The sequence below is a fragment of the Cydia pomonella genome, chromosome 1 (assembly GCF_033807575.1).
Source record: "Cydia pomonella isolate Wapato2018A chromosome 1, ilCydPomo1, whole genome shotgun sequence".
Lineage (NCBI taxonomy): Eukaryota > Metazoa > Arthropoda > Insecta > Lepidoptera > Tortricidae > Cydia > Cydia pomonella.
This window is the reverse complement of record NC_084703.1, coordinates 34,786,850-34,811,926: the sequence shown is the minus strand read 5'-3', so window position 1 is coordinate 34,811,926 and position 25,077 is coordinate 34,786,850. Positions and strand designations below refer to the sequence as shown.

The 25,077-nt window shown below is 38.7% G+C and overlaps 1 protein-coding gene across 1 annotated transcript in view; it reads left to right on the top strand.

The window, feature by feature from the left end:
• The first annotated feature begins 4,491 nt into the window (after positions 1 to 4,491).
• Positions 4,492 to 25,077, top strand: part of LOC133521048 (zinc finger protein 395) — a 78,765-nt gene continuing 58,179 nt past the window's right edge. The window contains exon 1 of the mRNA XM_061855779.1: positions 4,492 to 5,193. Within this exon, the coding sequence (XP_061711763.1) occupies positions 4,813 to 5,193 (381 nt within the window). The 5' untranslated portion in view covers positions 4,492 to 4,812. The remainder of the gene's footprint in view (positions 5,194 to 25,077) is intronic.

Here is a 25,077-nt window from a genome sequence, read left to right as displayed (position 1 = left end):
AGACACTTCCAAAGTGTTAAAATGTGTCCCCCGCCCCCCTGTAACTTCTAAAATAAGAGAATGATAAACCTAAAAAAAAAATATGATGTACATTACCATGCACACTTCCACCGAAAATTGGTTTGAACGAGATCTAGTACCTAAGTGGTTTTTATAATACGTCATAAAAAAAAAAAAAAAAAATGTTTTCATCAAGCCCACACGTGTAGGGTATCTATGGATAGGTCTTCAAAAATGATATTGAGGTTTCTAATATCATTTTTTTATAAACTTAATAGTTTGCGCGAGAGACACTTTCAAAGTGGTAAAATGTGCGTGTGTGTGTGTGTGTGTGTCCCCTGTAACTTCTAAAATAACAGAATGATAAAAAAACAAATAAAATTTTTGATATACATTACCATGCAAACTTCCACCGAAAATTAGTTTGAACGAGATCTAGTAAGTATTTTTTTTAATACGTCATAAATGGTACGGAACCCTTGATGGGCGAGTCCGACTCGAACTTGGCCGCTTTTTCTTATGTCTGTTACTACATAACTCCGTCATTAATGGACCGATTTTGAAAATTCTTTTTTGATTGGAAGTTTTCTCTATGGTATAGATAGAGTAGGTGCGTTAGATTTCGTCCAATAATATTGCCAACTTTGATATGCGAAAACAAAACCTACAAGTACATTTACTTAAATGTATTGTATTTGTCTGTATTGCTCATGTTGTATATTTTAGGTTATTGGCCATAATAGTACATTACGATACAAGTGCGAAAAATAGGAAATTCGAAACGAGTGGCGATAAATTAAAACACGAGAGAAGGGATTATCATTAGATTTTAAATAGTCTTAACAGTTTTAAAACACGGCTTAAGCGACACCTTCTACATATTCAAAATGCACTACCTCTTGGCTGTAGAGCTATACCTTCTTATCTCTTATAATAGCCCAGCCAAACATAATTCATTAACTATATTCTTAATAAGTACAAATTTACACTCAACTATATATCCTATCCTAACTTATATATACAAAAAAAATGCTTTGTTATTATTTTATTAAAATACTCTAATATGATATTGTACACAAACTAAAGCACATACAAAAACTACACAGTAGGTACACAAATAATTTTATAAATTGCATTCCGTTTCGTCACATATACACATACACACCCATCTATCTTTTTCTTCTCTTCCTTTTCCTAATGTTTTTGTTTTGAAATTTGTTTTCTTATGTTTTGTTTGTATTACTAGGGACCGACTGAAAACCAGCGTTGCAGTACATTTACTGCAACTTTATGCTGAGTCGAGCCCCTTTTTAACATCACGCTGTTTATATGTCAGCCAACGCATTTTAGTATAAAATTGTTTTAGTAGTTTTAAGATTTTATGTTCAAATGTACCAATGCGATATTTGTGATGTTAAATAAAACTTTTCTATGTCTATGTCTATGTCTATACAAATTTTAGAAACGGGGAAAGCTCTTAGAGCTAGCGGAGCCTTGGAAACCTTGAAGCCGAGGCTTAGTAGTGGGGGCATTTAAACAATCCCATTCACCCGCATACTCCTCTCTAGTAAAGTTCATAACCAATGGAGTCTGAGTGTTATTAATCCTCTTCAGAGGAAAGAGCCGTGTTCCCTACCGTGAAGGTGTGTGAAGGTGTATGTACGCACGGTCTTGAAGTGTTAGGGCTCTTTCCCACTGAACGTCCCTTTTTTGCCGGTTTTACCTACTACTGAAACGGGATGTTCATGGGAAAGAACCCTTAATATGGGCTCCGCACTAGTCTAGTGACTATGAATTTCGATTTTGCCTACAAGAAGGTTATGGAATCCTATGATAATAAAAGAGTAAAAAATCACGTCCTGCATTTCCTGTTTCTGAACATCCAGATGGTGACGCACACGCTGACAATATGATGCTGGTGAAAGCGGTCATATATAACCTGAAAGGTTTTGTAAATAGGTACATATGTGGATCGAGACAGAAGTCACAATCACCTGCCAAGTCTTACATTAACCTGGTACACTGATTACAGGTTAAAGTTTAGCAGGTAACAGTGAAAAATACATATTTTAATACAGTGGCTCAAAAAGTGCTACTTTACATAGCTGTTTAGCGTGCGGAAAGTTGGATTTCGCGAACGAGTGCTTTTTAGGGTTCCGTAGCCAAATGGCAAAAAACGGAACCCTTATAGATTCGTCATGTCCGTCTGTCTGTCCGATTATGTCAGAGCCACTTTTTTCCGAAACTATAAGAGCTATACTGTTCAAACTTGGTAACTAGATGTATTCTATGGATAATGCCCGAATTGCCCGGTACCATTCCTTTCGCATTAATAAACCACCAACATCTGGCGACAGAAAGCATGTCATTGCAGAGTGGCTGCGTTCGAATAAAATTTCATTTCCACAAAAAGCATCCAAAGCTAGATTGGTGGCGATTTTGAGACGTCACAAACCTGAACCAATATATGAAATAGACAGGATTCTCTTCACATACGGACACAAAGTGATAAGATTACCGCCATATCACTGTGATTTAAATCCTATTGAGATGATTTGGGGCATTGTAAAAGCTAAAGTGGCAACTAAAAATGTGTCTATCGATAATAAGGCTTTTCTAAAGCTTGTTGAAGATAGTTTTCAGGTATAAAACTTATTATAATGTTGAGAATTTAGTTAAGTAAATTATTTTGAATTCAGTCTATATCATTAATGATTAAAAAAATTAATAAATTATTATCGTATAGGAAGTAACTCAACAAAATAGGAGCAATTGCTGTGACCATGTTAAAAAAAATGAAGACGATTATAGGAATAAAGGTCCTATAATCGAATTGGAGACTGAACGTTTTATAATCGAGGTTGGTGGTCCTCAGGGCCGGATTTAGGGGAGGGCAACCGGGGCTACAGCCCCGGGGCCTCCACAAAAGAGGGGCCCCCACAATAGAGACTTCGGAAATTTTTCCATTTTATTTGGAAAATAATTTGGGGCCAGGGGGCCTCCACTCCTTTATTGCCCGAGGCCTCCAGACCTCTAAATCCGGCATTGGTGGTCCTGAAAGCGACACAACATCTGATGAGCATCAGAATTCGTCAGAGTCAGAAAACGAAGAATATTATAAATATTGAATATTTAGAATCAGATTTTGACGAATAGGTAACTTGAAAGAACCGAATTCTCTGTAAGCAATGTTTTGACATTTACGAGTATCAACATGAAGCCAATGCCCACTACCCCGACCATACATGACGTACGCACATTATTGGCATACGTAAGCTGTTTGCAGCGACACTATCTCAGGGTTAAATAAACTGTTGTCAGGCTTTACTATTACCTCCTTTTCTACATAATTAGGCGTAGGTTGTCTTTTTAATTTCATTGTATGAAACCCAAAATCAACAATCATCTTTCTTTTACCCGGTCTCCCTCATTGAAGTCGGCTTTTTTTTCTTTAAAATTTTTTTGGTTGTTGGTAAAACGGAAAAATACTCTTTCTCGGGCCAGAAAACCGAAATTCGCAAATTGCGGGGATCTTTCTCTTTCACTCTTACTAAGACGTAAATAGAGTGACAGAGAAAAATGCTCGCAATTGACGAACTTCGATTTTCGCGGTTATAGCCCAGGCCTGGGCGGCTACCGGGAAAATCGAAATTCGTCAATTGCGGGCATTTTTCTCTGTCACTCTAATGATGTCTTACTAAGAGTAAAAGAGAAAGATCCCCGCAATTTGCGAGTTTCGGTTTTCGCGGTAGGCCCCCTGATAGTGTGCATGTAATTGGCACTTTGATCGCATTTCTGAACTGATTTGTGAAATTTTGTGAGCAGTGTCGATAATTGTTATTTTATTGTTTTTTTTTGTATTTGTTACTCAATAATATACTTCGTTCCAACCGAGTATTCCACGACATGCGCACAATTTTTTTTACTTATTTCGCATACGCAACGCATATTCAACGCATTTGTGATGTGATAATTCATTAGACGTTGCTGAGATTTTATAATACAGTTACCTAATTTATATACCTACCTAAGTATTGTTTAATGCCAGGGTCAAAGTGTTGCATAAGTTAGTGCATCTGCTTGACATTTCAATCGACCCCGAATCCGAATAGAAACTGTGTCACGCATTTGCCGGCATCAGCGCGCGTACCGGCCGGCGCGGTGGCCGGGTGGTGCGCGGCGCGGGCGCTCTGCTGCTGCGGTGCGTTGTGCAATCCCGTTAGCTCCACTCCACGTGCGAACGAGCCGGCGCGCCTCAATGTCGCCCGTGGGCGGCCGCCGCCCGCTTAAAATAGCGAGCCCACCCGAACGCAAGCCCGCTTCAGCCGAACATATCCGACCGGCGCGTTCTCGGTTGCACCCGTTGACTTTCATAATTTGCTCCCGCTCCCACAAACAGCTGAGTATCAAAACAAAGAAGCGAGACGGGCTGTCGCCGCTCCCGCTCGCCGGCCGGCCGGTGTGCATGCCGGTCGCTCCGCGCGCCAGTTCTCGTTGGATCCGTGATAGTAGAGGTCGTCTGCACGTATTTGCGTACGAAGTTTACTAGCGCGAAAGGATATTCCTTTGTCCTTATCTTCGAGGACTTGCCCTCGTATTATGTTTCCGCGCGAGAGCCGCAATCAACACCGGCCTTCTGACGAGCCGGACCGCGTGCACCGTGCTGCATTCATTCGAAATTCTATTCGTTTTGAGAAAAATTGTGTCGGCTACCGCTCCAATCGTACTCGTTGAGCGATTTAAATTTGTGTGAGACTGTGAAAGTAGGACCGCAGACACCGGACACTAGAGTGAGCGTGGACTGTGAGCATCATGTCGACGGGAAAGCGGCTTGCGAAGCGGTCCATCATCGGGACGCGCGTGGCGGCGCTGGACGAAGAGGGAATATACTGCTCTGGTATGATCCAGGCGGTGAAGACGCCGGCGCCGTTCCCGGAAAACATCAACAGCAACTGCATCAACCTGACGCCTAACACCCGCTACACGGTGCGCTTCGACGGCGGTCGCGGCAGCCGCGAGTACCGCGACACCGAGCTCATCGGGCCCGGCTTCCGCGGCCTGGCGGGCGTTCGCCTGCGCGCCGGCCAGCGCGTCTTCCTCACCTACAACGGGCGCGAGGTGCGCGCCGACGTGCTCGCGCACGATCACACCACGGACGAGCTCCGCGTCCAGGTCCACGCGCCCGGACAGGAGGTAAGAGACACCCCCTTAGCTGCTACAATTAGTACCCGTTTCTCATAACTACCGACTGCATTTATACCTGTTCCTGATCGTGGCACGCGCATTAATAGGTAGTATACTTTACCAGTGGTCTTCCATAAGTTCAATTCCTGGTCATTAATGATAAAATTACACACACTATTGAAACTAACTACCTAAATAATTAGTAAATAGCCTATAATTTCTAAATTTAAACTTAATTACTAAATTACAAGTTTCATTTATGTATTAATTTTTGTAATTTACTCCAATGCCTAGGTAGATGTTTTAGTTTGAAACTTTACCATCAAACTTAACTCGTGAAAAAAATGTTTACGCTTGGGAAGTTTTTTTACTTCATATCATCCTATTTTGTTTATAATATTGTCAATGCAAAAGCACCTATTAGGATTACATATTACGATTAGGTAGATTTCCTATCACGAATATCTTCATTCGTATCGGTATGAAAGCTATTATGTAACAAAATGTAATTGTCCATCCGCACGTATAAATAAGTACCTACATACAGGTAAGGAATGTTTACGTTGCGCTCAAACAAAGAGTGTCAAGCGAGCGGCCCGGCTTGGCGGAGGGGGGAAACGGACTAGGCGAACGCACGTTTGCCTCTCGAACAAATCAGGCGCGATCTCATAGGTGGCTACTCAAACGCCATTATTATGCTCTGTGCCATTGAAGAAAAGTAAATGCCACGCTAGTAGGTAGGTATTTGGGCAAATCCGGCGAAAGAGGTCAGGAAACAGAGGTCTCCTCGTCTCCAGCCCGATCCAAAGGCCATACTTACTGGGTATCCCGGGTACATATCCGTTTTGTGAAAATGAAGCGGGAGAGCTAAGGCTGACCGTGGCCTTCAGGTCCAAAAGTATTGAGACTTGGTGTAACAGACCGCTCTTTTTGCAGTCTCGATTAAGTTATTTACCTGCCTGCCTGCATAAATAAAAAAAAAGTCCTCGTATGAAAACCTTGAAGCACATTCAGCAACATAGTCCAATTTACAATTATAGTATGTACTGGAAACGATTTTCCTATGAAAGTCCACTAGGTTCAGCCTGGTTCTATTTTATTAATCCTTTGCACCCACACCCACTACTGCCACTACAATTTTACTACAGTCACAGAAGAAAACCAAATAAATTCAAACTTGAAATAGCTTAGGTCAAATACCTAATAGCATTTTAAACTTTAATAATGTCATCTTATACATGGATATCGTTCGCAAGGTGACATTTAATTTGAACGACATTCCAAAACTCTTCAATCACAACATTTATTACTTATACAGTCATATAAAGAAGTATGTAGGAACTACGCACGGGTTACATTTATGTAACCTTAGAAATTACACACCTAAACCTTCCTCAAGAACCACTCTATTGATAAAATCGCATGCAAATCGGTTCACTAGTATAGTAGGTACATACAAACAGACAGATGCGGCGGGGTACTTTTATAAGGTGTAGTGATGTAAGTACATAAATCACTCACAAACAAACACGTGAGTTGGTATCTACTTTATTATCTCAGAAGCTTTTCAAATTGCGACTTAAAGTATATATGTATAGTTCTAGTACTGGGCATATGTAGGCAACATAATGAACAAAATGCATATTTTAGACGTCTAGTACAAAAAAATCGTATTTAGTCTATCGAATTGGGTGTTTGTTTGACTTTGACATGGTCTGCGATGGTGATTGAGTCGCTAATTGTGCTATGTAGGTATTGCGGACCTTCTGGTCCTTCTGTGTTTGTTTATTTTGTGGCCATGTTCATGACCCGCGCTGCCTTTCGTATGACTCGGAGTAATTCGGTCGGCCCGTTATTTCTAAGCACTATGCGGCAGAATGTGTGTAGTATGCAAAGGCACTTATCTAACGCTTCAGCATTCATCAAAAACATCTATTTCTCGGGATTTATCTTTCAAAAATTTGTATTTGTCTTGTCAACGTTTATATTAATAGGGATTGTTCAATTTTTTCAGCCTTCATGCACATTAAAGTAAATACGTATCCGGTACAGCGGGATATACCTAGGAATTGTAAAACAAAAATGAGTCAACAAGGAAGCCATAAGATTCATCATCATTGTCAAAAACAACGCCGCATGAGACATTCGTATGACGTTGTCGATCATTTCTCTGCTGCTCTCTTAATGGGTATCCGTTCTCAACTCTCATCATGCCACTATTCCTAACTATTCATCCGTGAGCCCACAATCCGATTGTATCGTAGCCTATCCTTACGGTGTTCGCTAAAGTGGTAAGTTGTAGCCACCTGTTCTACACCTATACTTACCTATCGGTAATATACCGGTAGGTACGACAGTACCTACGAAGTAACAAGCCGTATTTTCGCCCTCACTACCATCATACCGTGTCTTAACCTTGTTCGCACAATCTGGCAATCGTTGTATGATATGACAACCGAAAAAATTTGAGATTTCTTGTATTTATTATAAATAAATTATTTATTACGATGTTGATAATAAGATTGCATAAATTTATTTACTTTACTAATGCGATCGCATGAATATTACAAAGTTTATGTAAACATAAAAGCTTGTAAAATAATAATGAGTTTGTTTTCTCCTTCATCGTATCCACATGATTGTGGGATGTGACGACGAGTCTTTTTATAATATTATTCATGTATTTATATTCGTGCATTTTTCTTAAAGTAATAAACTATTACCCTATCTAGCTACTAATTAGAACGACCTATTTAGTACGCGTAGGTTAAAAAATTGATAGAAATGTTAGCTTTTAATTTAGTTCTACTTACTTCTTATTTATGAGTACTTAGCAATGAACAGTTACGCAGGAAATACTCAGTATTGTTGACGTCACGAAGTATGAATTACCATCAGTAATGTGACGTGGTATTTCCCCTGATGAGTGGGCGTTTATCGCTGCAGCAGCCGTGCGCTCCGTAATAAAATTAAATCCAACAATCGACTATCTAGATATCTTTTTCTCGCGTAAGCATCATAACAACGCTACTTCCCATTGTTAAGCTCCAACAAATATCTGGGTATGACGTCGTTCCATCGCAATAATCGCAAATAAACAGGCTCGTCTTAAATGCGTAGTAGGTGGCGTAAATAACATAAAAAGCGATAGTTCCTCGTGAACGTCGGAATCCGAGTTATTCTTGTGATTCTATTTCGAATTACTATCAAAAGTTCGAGCCTAAGCTTTAAATTCATTGGGGTTAAGAGTGTACGGCAAGAAATAAGGTCACCGGTGGGCCCGGAACCGAGCAACGGTATTGGTCACAAAATCTCGGCAAGAATTATTTTCACGTGCGCGCAGCGCCGGCCCCGTCCCGTTATCCGCGGTAGCGACGCCGGCTCACAACACCAGCTAGTAATGGCGGCTTCGTCGCTGATAAGTGGCACACCGTCATCTCATCTACCTGCGTGATCTTCCTCTCTGTTTCTAGATTCTTTATTATTCTAGAACTTGTTCAATACGTCTTTAGAAACAATACAAGAATGATTAATACACAGCATTTTTTATTATTAATAAGAACAATTATAAAGCCATTGAAAAGTTAATGGCCAGTGACGCGGCAATCGCGCGTCGGCCGCGGAACGTGAAAGTGCCGTTCACACCTGCCATGTGCATTTTCAAGCCTGCTTACGAGTGATTGAAGTAATTTAACACGTCAATAGCGCGAGTGAAAACAAAATGACTAACTTGTTGCTCGAGTTCACTCATAATGTTTAGTTTACCTACCTACGTGTTTACAGGTTTTCCATACAAAAAAACTCTCTTACAAAATGCTTTAGTATTTCTTGGCATTGACGATTCCGCGACGTCAAATTTGTATTCGTCACTCCATATTAGTTTTCGCAACTAATCAGCAGTCCAGTTTCTATGCTTCTGAGTGAATTTCAACCTGTTAGTTTTCTGCTTTTGAGTAGATGAAAGTTTCTCTTTGGCAGTATAAAGCTGTAAAGGTCCTTGGATATTTGGCACGTGGAATTGCCGTTATTGTTATTGAAAATTATAGTATTCTGCACTTTTTTAGTCTCTGGCTTAACTCGTGTCATTTAAGTAGAATAATAAACTCATAATAGTAGTAGTAATCACTTTATTGTGCACAACACAGGTTTACATACAAGTTACTGAAATAGAGGTTTTAAGGCGAACTTATCCATATAGTTATGATATTATGGAATTATCATTATGGAGCAAATAATACTTACATTTGTCTTTTGATATAGCCGTCTGTCGTTAAATATGACTAAGACTAGGTATTCTAGTTTAAGAAACAAATATTATTTTCTATTAAACAACTTATAACAATGTTTTTATCTCAAATAGACAACCTGTTTTGCCTCACATATGAAGTAGACTTTTTTTTTAATGGCATAATTATATTAAATTAAATAACATTATTGCAATATATTGATTTACACCAACAAGATTTTCATTCATAATTTTAAGTCCCGTATTAGTTTTAAAACATTATTGCACTTTGTACAACGCAAGAGTTAACCGTTTTTAGGGTTCCGTAGCCAAATAGCAAAAAACGGAACCCTTATAGATTCGTCCCGTCTGTCTGTCTTTCCGTTTATGTCACAGCCACTTTTTTCCGAAACTATAAGATTTTCACACAAAAATAGAAAAAAAATTTTTTTTTGGGGTTATTGTATAAAATACTATTTCCGTGTTTGGTTTAAAGTTGCTGTTAACTTGGTTCCCCATACTTAGAAATGAAACTCAAAAATTTTTTTTTCATCAAACCCATACGTGTGGGGTATCTATGGATAGGTCTTAAAAATGATATTGGGGTTTCTAATATCATTTTTTTCTAAAGTGAATAGTTTGCGCGAGAGACACTTCCAAAGTGGTAAAATGGGTGTCCCCCCCCCCCCCGTAACTTCTAAAATAAGAGAATGATAAACCTAAAAAAAATATTTATCTATGATGTACATTACCATGCAAACTTCCACCGAAAATTGGTTTGAACGAGATCTGGTAAGTAGTTTTTTTATAATACGTCATAAATGGTACGGAACCCCTTCATGGGCGAGTCCGACTCGCACTTGGCCGCTTTTTTATGACTTTGTAACGTATTCGATTAATCATCAAAGTCAACCTGGGTTTAAATACCGGTTTTTGAAATAAGTATCGTACTTTGAAGTGTGACAAGGCGACCTAATATATTAATATCAGACTGCTGCGTACAATCGCGTCTGTAATCGGCCTAAGCTAAAACTATTGCTTGTGTCGACATGAACAGAGAACACGGTGCAGATAATCGCACTACTCGATAACATTGTAATGACTAATGAGTATCGCATTACTTACTTCGTCGGCGAAAGCAGTTCTGATTCGTAAGCGAAAACATTAATGCATTTTACACATTGTATGCCCTCTTATTTTTTCTTTGCTGGGCTGGTACTTACACGTAGACAAAGCATAGCGGGTGAATTTTAGGCAATTAACATATTTAGTATCTTGAATGTATCGAAAAATATTTTGTGTGGTATGAAATTCATATACTTAGGTTAAAATGTAAACGCAGATTTTGTATCCCGCGCTTAAATCATAAATCATTTATTTGTTCATCACTGTTCACATGTTACACTGAAGTATCAGTATTCTATAGTTCTAGTTATGCAGTAAATGTAATGGTAATACGTGATTTTTGCCGTAATAAATGCATAAACCGAACCGGCGAACAGTAATCGGTCGTTAAAGAAACCATGGGAAGAGAAAACAGCAACGCAACACCCCTACCGGCGCGCGCGCACCCGCTCGCTCTTTTACACACCTCACATTTCACTGTCCATGTAGCTAACTCATTCTTTAAAATCCCAGATAACTAACATATAATTGTCCAGCCTAAACAAAACAGTGTCAGTGTAATAACAAACTGTTGTTTATTTTGAAGGAGAGCTATCTAATGACCTTATATTCTTCAAAAATAAAACACCATAAAACGACGACTACACTAAAAGAAGAAATAGACACGTTTTACATTTGTAGAACTTGTAACATCATGCTAGTATTCATTAAAGAAATGCAAACAAAAGAGGCATCTGCCTGTATAGCTGGGCATCTACAGGCTGCGTAGCAAACGTGCCAATCGTCAACGCTCCGTATCGAACGAAACGCAACTGTCACACTAATATGGAAGAGTGATAGAGAGAGATGACTACGCTACGTTACGGAGCGTTAACGATTGGCACCTTGGCTAAGCACCCAGATCCGCTGTAGATACAGAGCTACTGAATCTTTCGTTCGTAGTAGTAAAATCACAACCGAATCGAGAATTACTAATATTAGATCTGATATTATATACTTAAGATACTTTAGGATAAAAGCCTTGTATTTTTATCCATTAAGTCCTAAGGTATATCGTATCTATTTAAAAAACACAGTAGGTGTACATACGGAACTGGATGGCGTGTAGGACTACGCCGGACCGGACATTAGTCAGAAATTGTAGGAATAGTTGAAATCAGTCATAAAATAAAAAATATATAGAATTGAATTGCTAGATTTAGGCGAACGTAACGGGCCGACTGCTCTACCTTTGTAAATACATGCTACGAGTACCAGCCTTAACCCCTTTCACCGCTTTGTACGTAGCAAATGCCTAAATAATACTTTGAAGATGTAATGATTATTTCGTATACTTAGTATGAAATCCCATGTGTTTGCCAGCTATGCCAGTGGGGTCGGGTCAGACATCTTCTTTTATTTTTTTATAGAAATCTTAACCATTATCGTGGTACAATATTATCTGTCTTCCTTATAACGTCTTATTCGACTAATGCAACCTACATTTGTCACCAAAAACATTGAGATGATTGACCATTTAATGATGCCAAAGAACCGTTGCGAATTAAAAAAAACACAAGTTTGTAGGCGCTGTTTGAGGCCACAACACAACCAATACCACCATGTCTGCGTCACATACACTTGCTTACCGTGTTGTTTCGGCGTAATCCCGCTTGTTCTACATTAGCTACACGAGCGGCTGTCCGCCTCATTACTAACCGAATATCAATTTATTATAAAGAAACCCAACCGAATCACTTGATGGGCCTTGGAACATGGTTTATTTTCATCCAGATTATTGTTGAAGCCCTCCCACAAAACATCGGCGAAGGCGAGGTCGACCCTTTGTGGGTTACCTCATTGCACTCGCCTTGAAATAGTTACATGTTTTATCTCTATTTTCTATGTTGCCTACAAAATCTAGCTGTAGCTAGGTTTACTTATCTAAATGTTAATAGAATAGATCTATATTAAGAATCCATTTTTATTTTCTTTATGAAACCGAATAGTTATCTGGCTTAAAGCGTTAATAGTCATGCGTGTTGACGACATGTCTGACTCAGTGGCGTAAAATAACTTGTTTTTAGGTTTGTCTTAACATTTACCCATCTTACCTACACACAACCGTTACTGCGTAGGCGTAAATTACCAACTCTTACGCAGCATGTGAGTTTAAGAGCAGGGGTGGTTATCTTCGGGATTTGAATTGCAGTTGACATCAGTGCTCCTGATTGAATGCGAACCGCAATGTATGTTTGTAAACATATAAGTGGAGGAAGATCAAGTCATAATCCGAAGAGGAACACGAACGCGGGGCGCGACACGGCCGTGCTGACGCGCTGACACGCTAACCCACTGACCCAGAAACGCTGATACTGATATTGAACCAGCGACGCACACCGCCTCTGCTTGCCACCCGGCCTCCACTTAGCGAACATAAAACGCCTAAAATAAACTCATTAACAATGCGAACTTTTTTACAAAATGAGAGTTTAGCTTCAAATTTGTTTTCAGCCCTATTCTCTGCACGGCATTGTCGCTACTTACGTCTGAATCAAAACCTTTTTATTTACTTATATAAAAATTACACTTCTACGCAAGTACGTACACAGTAAAGCTATATTCTACCGTATGTCTGTCGGTTCGGCCGTTGGAAGATTGTCTAAACAATATAGGTCAAATATTTGGAGTTTTTCCTGGTGGATGGTGATTAAATTGTAAAAACAGAAAGTGCTTATTATATTTGTGTATCGTATCGAACACACAATGTAATGTAGTAAATTGGTAATAAAGATTTTGTGAAGCTTGATAGCATAATAATAACAAAAGCGTGTGTGTGTGTCTACTCTACAATAAACAGGAATTAACAAAAGTAACAATTAAAACGGCCAAACGTAGACTCGACACTGATGTAAGTATACATTAAAGGAATATTGTGTAAAATTGTTTAAATTTAAAATAGTTTATTTCTCGCCCGTAATTATTTAAAAAAAAAAAAAAAAACAAGTAAATGGGTAAGTCGTGTAACGCAATGAACGTTTATACGAGTATCTTGTTTGTGTTCACATAGAGGCAAAGTTTTAAAATTGTAAACTATTTAGTTACTAGTACTTAATAATGATTTAAAGCATTAGTGAATAAATTCATTATTAGTCATTACCATAGTAACAATTAGTGATGCAACGATGTTACGAGTATTTTTGCGAATAAGAATATGAATGTCAGTTTCTGAATTTTACGAATTTAACCAATACAAATAGGTAGAGTTGTACTTGTAGATATATAATCTATATTTTACTTATGCTATTTAATTACAACTTGGGTTATGTTTCTTTTGCATTGCCACGGTACCTACTTTTTATTCTCATACGCTATGTAATGATTTATTATACTTTTATTTGCAATAACAGTATACATAATGGATATACAGTGGTGTTACTAACTATAAATAGCTTAAATCTAAAATAGGCCCCTGAGGCATTGTATCAAAAATGCTGGCGGTATTGATCATCAATTCATCAGTTAAGTCAACCAGAAGCTTTGCGATTTCTGCAAAAAATTGTGCGCGATTGGACCCCATGGACCTAGAGTTTCAACGCCAAATGGTACAATTGTTTTTTTTTTTCGCTTTCCATTGACTGTCAGCAAAGAGTCAAATCTTATGAGACCGAGTTGTATTTTAAGATCGATAAGTGATTGACGAGGTCCTTATCAATCAACGGGTCTTGTTTTCTCATTTTAGTTCGCGTAGCAGCCGTTTGGTGGTAGTAGGCATTTCAGACCATATAAATTTGAATGCACGGCCAAGATGGGTTCCGACTGATATGATGTCAGTTGTATTATGTATTTTAATTTTATGTAGGTAATTTGTATCTATTTTGTCTTCTGTTTTCTTAATCTTGTTTTTTTTTCTGTATACATTTATTTAATCTGTCTGATTACCATGTGTAAATTTATTTCTGTCTATTGTATGTTTATTTTCTTATTGTTGATTATTTTTGTTACCTGCCGTGATTGCTTCACCGGATGGTCTCATCGGAAGATCAGCGCTGGAAGTCGCCAGCAACATGCTGGGATGAGACTATTTCGGGGCACTTTCTCCTTCCTATTTTTTCAGTTTGTATAATTTTCTCTTTTGTGTTTTTGTGAAATTTATTCTATTCTAATCGTTGCTATGTTTAAAGTACATACTTACCCTTGTAATTATCTCTAAATACTCCCTCTCTATCTCCATATACCGACACGGATACCAACTGCAAATATAACTTGTCATCATAGAAGCTTTCTAATGTATAAATTTTGATAAGACATTCCCTCTTTCCTAATTTTATGGTTTTAAAGAAGTAGGGAAAATTTTGAATGAATGTAATCACACAGCCAGTTTCCTAAAATGTTCTCTTATAATATACAATTTTTCACCACACCTGCTTGCGGAGGTTTTCTTTATTTTTTGAAATCAGTGCGCATAAGGCTAGTTTGCTATATATATAGCTATGCTAGCGGTAGATTGGAACTTTGCGTCCTGGTATTGAAAAATACATTTGGTTTGGATTACATTTAATATTTCTTCGCGGTGATGAACTGATTTTTTATAAGTTTTTATCATTTACTCTATGAATTTTCGTGTAAAACTTTATGAAGCTTAATCAGACTATTTTTTATACTGAACATTGAAAAAAAGTAAGTAAGGTAATACCGTTTTAATATTCGGCGAATACGAATATTCGCATTCGTTGCATCACTAATAACAATAGTACGTACTACCGTAGTAATACTACGTAAATATGTAAATCCTATTTAATTTATAATTACGAGTATTAATGACTCTAAAGCAGAAGGTCGTTTTGAAATGTTAAGACCGGCAGCAGCGGTTAGCCCTCATCGCCCGAGGTGCTGAGGCGCCTGACGGCCGTGACTACTGAGAAATGCTAGGCTAATGTCAATGGAAAGTTGTAGAGACGCGTCGCATCGCAGGCAGGTCAGCCGCAAACGGTGTTACCGGCGACCTGCATTTGTACTACTGGTAAACCTTATAGAATCCTCTATCCTTTATCAAGTGGCAACTCTGGGCGCGGTAGGTCACAATCCATTTTTGGGTCAGACTGGGTCATGACGCCTGCGTGTTACGTTGGCTTCCTCGAATGTACCTCTATAAGCAAGATTAGAGAGGCAAGTACGTCTCAGTTTCTCAAGGCGACACGCTCAACAGAGGATACCGCGAACATTTAATTTCGCAGATCATCTATCTGCGTCTCAATTACACGAATAGTAAAAGAGCGATAGAGACGGGCAGTTTCTATCGCTCTTGCGTTATTCGCACAATAGTCGACGATATTCATATTTCTATGTTTTGCGGTAGCCGCCTACTCCAGAGCTATAACCGCGAAAATCGAAGTTCGTCAATTGCGAGGATTTTTCTTTGTCACTCTAATTACGTCTTTGTGAGAGTAAAAGAGAGAGATCCCCGCAATTTGCGAATTTCGGTTTTCGCGGTAGGTCCCCAGGCGCTCACTTTTCTAAGCGCAGCGCGAAAACGATACGATTATGGCATCACGCCGAGCGATGTGTCGAAACGTTGAGCTGGCGTCCTTGCGCAGATTTCACGACGAATTACGTAATTATTATAACGTGACGTATTACGCTCCCTGCGATACAGATCAAATGTTATAACTTTGTACATATGAAAATATTTTATAATGGTACTCTCTAAATATCAAATAGTAACATAATATGTATTGTCATGTTTAAATATGTTTACGAAATATATTTTAACTATGTACGGTCAGCAAAACGTATACCTAATAGTTTTGCTGACCGTACATATATTGTATTTTAATATACATACCTCCTGGTTTCTGTAACTCGACGACTAACCTATTTTGCGTGGGTACAAAGAATTAATATGTATTAATATATTATCACTTTTATATACATAATTATTTTTATCCTGTTGTTCACAGTAAGTGTGATTAGCTTATACAGTGATTAGTTAACATCCCGGCACGACGTAGGCAGCCGATCTATTCTGACGAGCGAAAGGCACAGCGAGTGGGTAGCCGGCATTTTATCCATGACGTCATCACCACACGAGCTCGTGCCTACGCAAAATTGCCGGTGACGTAGTCTCATTCCCTGAATTATTTAAAGTCCTGAATGCTTTTTGCGTAAAGTAGATGCTTATATGTATTTCTCTAGTTTACATTTGGTAAATAGTTAATACATTGATGTAGTCATTTCCGAAAATTGTTTTGTCCTGTTTGCGATTATTATATAATGGTAACTGTGTTGATACATACGCCGATTTAAAGTGCCTACCTAGACGTTCACTACTATCATGTTAACACTAAAATGAGGCTAATACTGTCGGAACTTATGTACGAAATATCATTTGATATTTACCACTAGCTTTTCGGTGAAGGAAAACATCGTGAGGAAACCTGCATACATCTGCGAAGAAATTCAAAGGTGTATGTGAAGTCCCCAATCCGCATTGGGCTAGCGTGGGGACTATAGCCCGAGCCCTCTCGCATGAGAGGAGGCCTGTGCCCAGCAGTGGGATGTATATAGGCTGAATTATTATAGTTAATACTGTTAGACCACAATTATCCAGTGGGGAGCAAAGTAGCCACGTTTTACGCTACATCGCTATCTAAAGATCGCCGGTTTCTCGTCTCTATGTGTAAATTTATTTTTTCTTGTCAACAGCAGTACGTCAAGTGCTGCTGTTGAAATTAGAGCATCGGAATAACAGGATGGGGAACATCGGATTTCATATTAGTGGAAATCAGTGATTAGAACATCGACCGTCAAACCATGAGATAGAGATGTCGCGAGTTTTGTGCGCCGGCTGACTAGAAACTCTAGCGTACAAATGAATAATCAAGGCCAAGTGCGAATAGTTCCAATACCGTCTTCGCCAGTCACGCTGCGGACAAGGACAATAACGTCAGGATAATAAATAAGTTTAGCTACCTATGCTGCGATTAGCAGAAATATTTCTAGTACTGGTTGACTAGATTTGTGGTACAAAATAGCTTCTGCTTGACACTGAGATATGATTTAGTTATAGGTTTATTGCGACATAATACATTCGTACTCGCCCAACACGCGATTACACCCACTATAGTTACTCTTGAACCGCCTTTAACACCACGGTTGACATTAATGTAAATACTAAGCAATTCGAGACCGAAATAGATGGCGGTTGCTGGCCAGAGCGCTGCATAAGTAAAGCGGGACGCGGAGCTCCGCACGGCCCGCACCCGCGCCGCCCTGTCCCGCGCCATTAGCCCGCACGCCAACTAGGCCGCCCGGCTTCCTGCCTGCAATCGATGACACCGACCTACTCGCCGACATACGTTGCAGTATCCTAATATTGCCATGAACGCCAGCTACAATCAATTCGAGGAAAGAGGTTTTTCCTTGTTCAGTCAATAACAATTCAAATCCATTACGTCGGACATTCCCAATCGCAACTATAGTCGCGTGACTAGTACGGTTACTGGGCTCGAATAGTTCTAACGTCACCAGTTGAGCTGAGAATGAAATAGGTGTTTCAAGGCAAATTGTTTTAATAAAAACGCTTGGAACGTTTTACCGTGCATTGAAAGTAGGTCACAGAATTTCGGGCAAGGTTGGCGCTTGCAGCAGCGCGCAGCGGCCCCAGCGCCCGCCTCGGCTCGGCGTTTGCGTGCCCTGCTTCGCTTGCATCCGCTTTGCAACGTTTGTATTCACTAATCGCACAAGGTCGCGGGGCTAATTCAAATAGCCTTCCATGTACGTGAACTTAGTGGGTTCTGTCGAACGAGAAATCAATGCATTGGCAGCCTGACCCGAATGTTAAAAGTTGACTAGCTAGTGCATATTAATTACATGCCATACTCGTGATACTCGTCTCTAATTAATTGATTCACAAGTTCATTGCTACATTAGTTTAAGCTTAATGGGTACATAGACATTTATTAAACATTAGTTATTTTAATCTCATAGTAATCGCAAGATACACATGATATATATTGATACAGATAAAATATTCTTTATTGCACACCTAATAAAAATTGATGACAAGAGAAAATAAATTTACACATAGAGACAAAAAACCGGCGATTTTACCTTTAGCAATATCTTCCAGAAACAGTACATATAAATGTAGCTGTATCTGTTTCTTAAATCGCAGGGCAGGGTACGCATAAACAGCAGGACAGGAAGGGAGTGGAACTATTCTACCTCTTTATACTGACGTCAGTACAATACCCCGATTGTCAGTGGCTACCTACCATAGGAGGCAATGAATTGACCTATTTATTAGAGCGCGAGCGCACGCAGACGACTAAAGTGCTCTATTTGTGCATGCGTCGCGTGGGTACGTGACTGCAGCCTCCAAATGCCTAGTTTCACGAATACTAACAATCACTTCTTGTACTCTAATTGACACATGGCATACTGAATTTAGATAGGTGGTCAAAAATGGTCGGACAACAGTGTCGTTTCTGTGGACATTACAAAAGTTAACGATATAGATACATATTTCTAAGGCTTTCATCTACCAATTTGAAGAATTAAAAGGTTTTAACATGCCAATAAGGACAACGTTCGAAAATTAGGCTTTCAAAGTCCGTTTATGTCCCATGGAAAATCGCATAAATTTAACTCATACTAACAAAGGTTTTGACCTAGGCGTTATTACACCTACTTTGTGGCGAGGGTTTTTAAAACTACCTGAACATGTTTGGGTTTGTGAAGTTACTATATTCTGTATTGAGATGCGTTATTGGTTATTTTACTGCCTCGGGGCAGGTGGACCTTCCCAAGTATTGTAAACTCGCGGATCATTAAAAAAAACTCCCGCTCCCGCGTAGGTGGAATAGAATCCCGAGTCCACTGAAGTTGCTGCGTTGGTAATGTCACTACACTGTACTCGGAATCGTATAATTTTATCAGTCCCCGTAGGTAGTCTATTGTTTTTCAACTACAAAGTGGACGTATAATGAATTCCGACCAAAGGGCATTGTCCTGCCGTAACGCGATATCCCGTCTGGCCATACTGACTTTTGATAAGCTAGTATCTATTCTGAATTCTCCTACAATACTAGGTAAATAGATTAATAGCGTATCTTACAGCACAAAACTTATCGTATCAACGTAGGGCTTTCTCGTCTTTTTCATAACCAATGTGAATGTTAATCAAGTAGGTACGTTTCAAAATAATTATGTCAACATTAAGTATATAGACCTTCGAGCAACGCCGGGAAGGTCCGCGGCATTCGTATGTACTATTTCCCCACTGCCGAAGCATAGGTACAATCAGTGCCGGATTAACGATTAAGCAAAATAAGCACTTGCTTAGGGCACCACGTCTAGGGGGGCACCAAAATCATATGAAAAAAAAACGCGCAGGCTGCATCAGCATCGCAGTCGTAATGTAAGTACAGTACGTAACTTCTTGATACGTGTGCAAGTAACCATCTAATAACGAAGGGTCGTAAGAGAGTTAGGACACGTAAGCACATCTCCAACCATACGCGGAGGCCCTCAAAGCTCATGGCCAAAAAATTTACAGGTAGTTATGGTCCACCGATTTTCTCGACGTAGATTACCGATTTTGTAGCCAAAATTGCTCTCTTGCACGCCAGATGTGTCGGTCAGGCCGAGTTGCTGCAGAGCCGCGATCCTGCGACCTAATAGGGTTGTTTCCAATTTTTGAAACGCTTGTATTACGTTCTATATTAACTAAAAGTTGCCCTAAAATTTAACTTCTATACTAAAAACGGCTTTGAATATGTTAAATTAACAAAATATATTTTGACAGATGCTTTCGCGTCCAAAACGCTCTTTGAAAATTGTGTGACGTCACAGTTTACGGTTTGACACATAACTACATACACACGTAGAAGATACGAGCTGTCAACTGACATTTGTCATTTGTTGTTTATCGCCTAACTGTCAACAGTGTCAATCCGAGAGTTGTGACGTCATCAGAATGACGTTTCGAGTTTGGTCACGTGACGTGTGCCAAAAGATATTTTAAATTCAATATTTACAAAAATATGGTCATTAAAAGTAGTTTAACATGTTCTTATAATCCAATAGAATTTATTGGGATACAATTCTGCCCTAAGTTTTGTAGATGGAAACAACCCTATTGTCAAAGTGTTATAAAGGGCCCCGCGAAGGCCGAAAACCAAAAGCATCTTATCAAATTGCGGTTTCGAGTTAAGCAAAGGCAGTAGGAGAACCGTGATTACATAGGTTGAATTTCAAGCCACTCTTTTGCAGTTCGGCGTTAGGTCTTATGCGACGCTAAGGGCTTCTACTTTATGCAAACTGCCTCACTTTCACTTTGCCATGGATCCAAATCAAAGCTGTTCTCTCTCGCAGCTGGGTCTCCTGCCTTGCTCACACCTCGCCATTGGTTGTATTGTATGATAACGCGCCGCGATCGGACGCTCCGGACGCCCAGCCATTCATACCTGGCCATTAGTCAAATTCAAGCCATGCTCGACCTTTGGCCTCATCCGTAAGCGCCGATCGAAAGCTCCGCGCGTTCAGCCTTATGAAAAGCTCAGCCTTAGACTTGCCTTTAAAAACACTGATTTAAACTTTCACGATTTAGGCCAATCAAATTAGATCCAGAAATAGCGTTTTGAGGAATTAATTCCCAGCAAGCTGGAAATTGTTTTAATATTTTCATTTGGTCATAAATACCGTGTAATCCAAGTTTGCTTTATCCCAGCATACATTTTGGGATCCTTAAGAGATATTTTTTTCCCGTAGATGATTTCCTGTAGCTTAGCACACTCGATGTAGAAGGAACCTACTATCAATTACAATAGCACTTGGTGAATCTGACACTGGTAAGAAGGCGTTTTCGGATTATTAACATGATTTTAACAAAAATAAAAAATGTCGACCTTTTTTTACAATTTACGACGAATACATATTAAGGTACCTTCAATCAATCAATATATTTTATTGCAAGAACATATGTAGTTAAATTACATTTCGGATCCTCAGATATCAATTTTAATCATAATTAGAACAAATTTTCAGTCAGACGTACCGTTTTTGATTTACAAGCAAAAAACTGAAAAAGAGGAAAGATTTATGCACACCTCCTGGAATGGAGCAAACTCGCATTACACGCATTTTTAGGACCAAATTCGAAAACATTAATTTTATTGGCCTAATTGTGACACATTATTATTTAAGAAAACGGGACTTAATCGCGTTTGATCAAGTTCTAAAATTACCTCCAATGGCTAAGCCCCTACTGAAGCTCGGCCTTTGCCCTCACACGAATGAGCTTCGTAGGAAAGCTCTAGAGGTTGCAAAACCCTGTGCGGAGTACGGCCTATGTTTTACGTCTTCGCTTACACTTGGACATGGTTGGCTCGGCCTCCGGCCTTATGCGAAGCACGGGGGTGTCGAATTTGCTGACACTTAACCTTATGCCTACTGTCAATTTCCGTAATAAAATGATGTGATGGATTGAAAATTCTATTCTCAGAAGTAATGCGACAATAAACGTCACTCAATTTACCAAGAAAATTCAATGTAATCTTGATGAGGGGGCACCATGATCTAGAAATGCTTAGGGCATCAAAATATCTTAATCCGGCACTGGGTACAATACAACTGTACCAATGGCGATGCATGTTGTGACTCGTCCATACACAAAAAGAGATCGAGGTGTGCAAGATTTGTCTTGGACGTGTGTCATTGTCTATGTATTTGTGTCGTCATTACAGATTGGATTTTGTATGTAGTGAGTGAGAAGTGCGACTGTGTGCACGTTTCCCCCGGCAAAAAATGGCAGAACGAATTGTACGGTGAGATATCGTTTGGGCTCCTCTCTTCCGACGTGTCGGAAACCGGTGTTGCTCGAAGATATAGACGGATAATCAGTCTATGCAAAGTCAAAGCTTTAGCCGTTTTAGGAGGTGTTTAAAAATTTCCACTTTTGGAACGCAGAAAAGAACGCAGTAAACTCTAGTTTTTATTTTCTAATTTGTAACATGTATAGGCAGGTAAGCTTGACCAATTTAAAAAATGATAAAGAATTACTTTATAGCAGGTACACATTAACTGAAGGAACTATTAGGTTGAATTGAATTGTAAATATCTACCTGTAACAAAAGGACACCTTCATTGTATTGCAGCTTTGGCTACAAACCGAGCCAAGTATTGGATGCACAACCACGCATTTTTTTTTTCTGAAATTAAGTAGCGAGTTTATAATATGTGTGTAGATAAAGCAGTGTATATAACTGTACATAATTATATGAACAGAACACTAACTGAACTGACATTAAAACACACGTGTGATCGTTTTATGAAACTCACTTCGTTCATTTGATTAACTTGCACTCGTATTTTCATGCCTTTAATTATGTAGCAAACACACTATTACAAGCCCCAATGCAAATGAGTTCGTCTAATAGGAAAAAATGTATTAACCTATCTTCAACCTCAAAAATTAGGAGGATTTAAATGTGTAGTAGAAGAGAATGTTATATTTCGAAAACCATTTCGGGATATGAGGTTTTCAGTTTCCGACATTTTCTGAGATAATAATCGAGGATTGAAGATATTTCAACCAATATACTTATGACCTTAGTTTGACCTTTCTCGTGGGCTGATTATGTAGTCATCGTCTAATAAAAGTTATCGTATGACTTTCACATTATTGTCAAAGTCATAAATGTCATCATTGTCATAATTAAATTGTTCTGTGAAACCGCTGGTTTGTTACGATTTGATTTATAATTAATAAACGGAGGTAGATTTGATTGCTTAAGTTATCAAAAACCTTGTTCTTACGTGTGGGAATTATTCACAAAAACATGGTTTGTTATTTACTCCGTGCTAAGGTACTATTTTCGCTTTAACTTCACATTCTCCGTTTTCTCTAGAAATTTGTACATATCCCACAGCCGTATCTAAATAGGCATCACGAAATAACCTGAAATAAAATGATATAATTAGCAAAATTAGCATGTAATACAATATCCAAACGTTGCAGTTTACTTATATTTCTTATACGCCGATGGTGACAAGCCAGTAGAAACTATCCCCTGGGTGCTAAGCGACCATAGCAATGCTTAACCCTTATTAAAAAAATTAAGAATCAATTCGCCTTACAAATCGAATCACTTACAAAACATATGACTTACATTGGTTTTGTGCTCCCCTGAGTTTTGGTTGGAGTCGGATGCTATTGAATATACTCCAATAAAACTTGTTATATAACTTAGGCAAAGGGTCTAGCAGGCTAAGCGAACAAGAAGTGCCCCCAACGACGGATTTTGTCGATATTTCTGGTAGTGTACTGTTAGGTCCTAAGGACCCTCCATGCTTAACATCAGACCTCGATTTTCTTTTGTTTGCGAGTTATTCAGGATAACGTAAAATAATTAGGGTATCATTGAAAGTGTCATATTTTATAAACGATTCAAGTTACGTGAACCAAACAAAATTATATTTGATAACAATAAAAAAAACTACAAAATGCATATTTTTTACCAGCATCCTGTCCTTAAACTTCATTGAAAAAAATAAAAATATTTTTTTCCTTCCAATTTTTTTTTACTTTTCGCGGAGGTACACCTCCAAAAAAATATGCATGAGTAGCCACTAATTCCCACTACATACACATATAAAAATATTTGCACAAATGTTCGTGCTTCATGTCAAAAAAAAACGATTCTCCAATAAGTAGTCACTGGCATTATATGTACAGATAGAAGTACATCAACGATGACGTGTCAGCTTTGATAACATCTGACACATAATATTATCTGCATTTGTTTTTTGCATTTTGTAGTGGAAAATGGAAAACATTAAATGCAAGTCTTGTAAAAAAACATTAAAAAATATCCGTGGGAAACAAAAATGCATAGAAACAGAGCAAGAGGCTGATTTATATAGCAAATGCAGTAATATGTTAATTTGCATAAATGATTTATTGTGTGGTAAGTGTCGACTTTTAGTGTATAAACATAAAGCAGTAGCATCAACTTCTGCGAGTACATGCACAACAATTGGCGATGCTGGCTCTTCGTCTGCAACCTACTGCTTTTCAGCCATAGGTCCAACAAATATGAAAAAAATCGTGGAAGTAGAGCTTAAGAAAGACATTAAATGAAAACTATAGCGGAAATGATCAGGTTAGCTGTTTGTGAGTTATCGCAAAAAGTTTTCCCTTCATAGTAAAAAGACTTACTTTAATTAGGTACTGATTATGCAAATTGCCTATTTGTTTAACTCGGGTGAAAGGTACCGTTTCATCCCTTGGTTAACAATTTACTATACTTTAAGCTCCAGTTTAGCTTATTGTGACGGAACAGTAACTACGGAACCCTACACTGAGCGTGGCCCGACATGCTCTTGGCCGGTTTTTTAATTCTTGTTGTAGCTTGTGCTTTATCTTCAGCCACGACATGTAATTTACGAGAAGTCGTATCTTATATTTTCAATAAATTATAAATATTCAACAGAGCCACTAATTACTAAATCATTCAAATTGGTATCTTAAATTAACCTATATTTTCAGAAAATAAATTAAA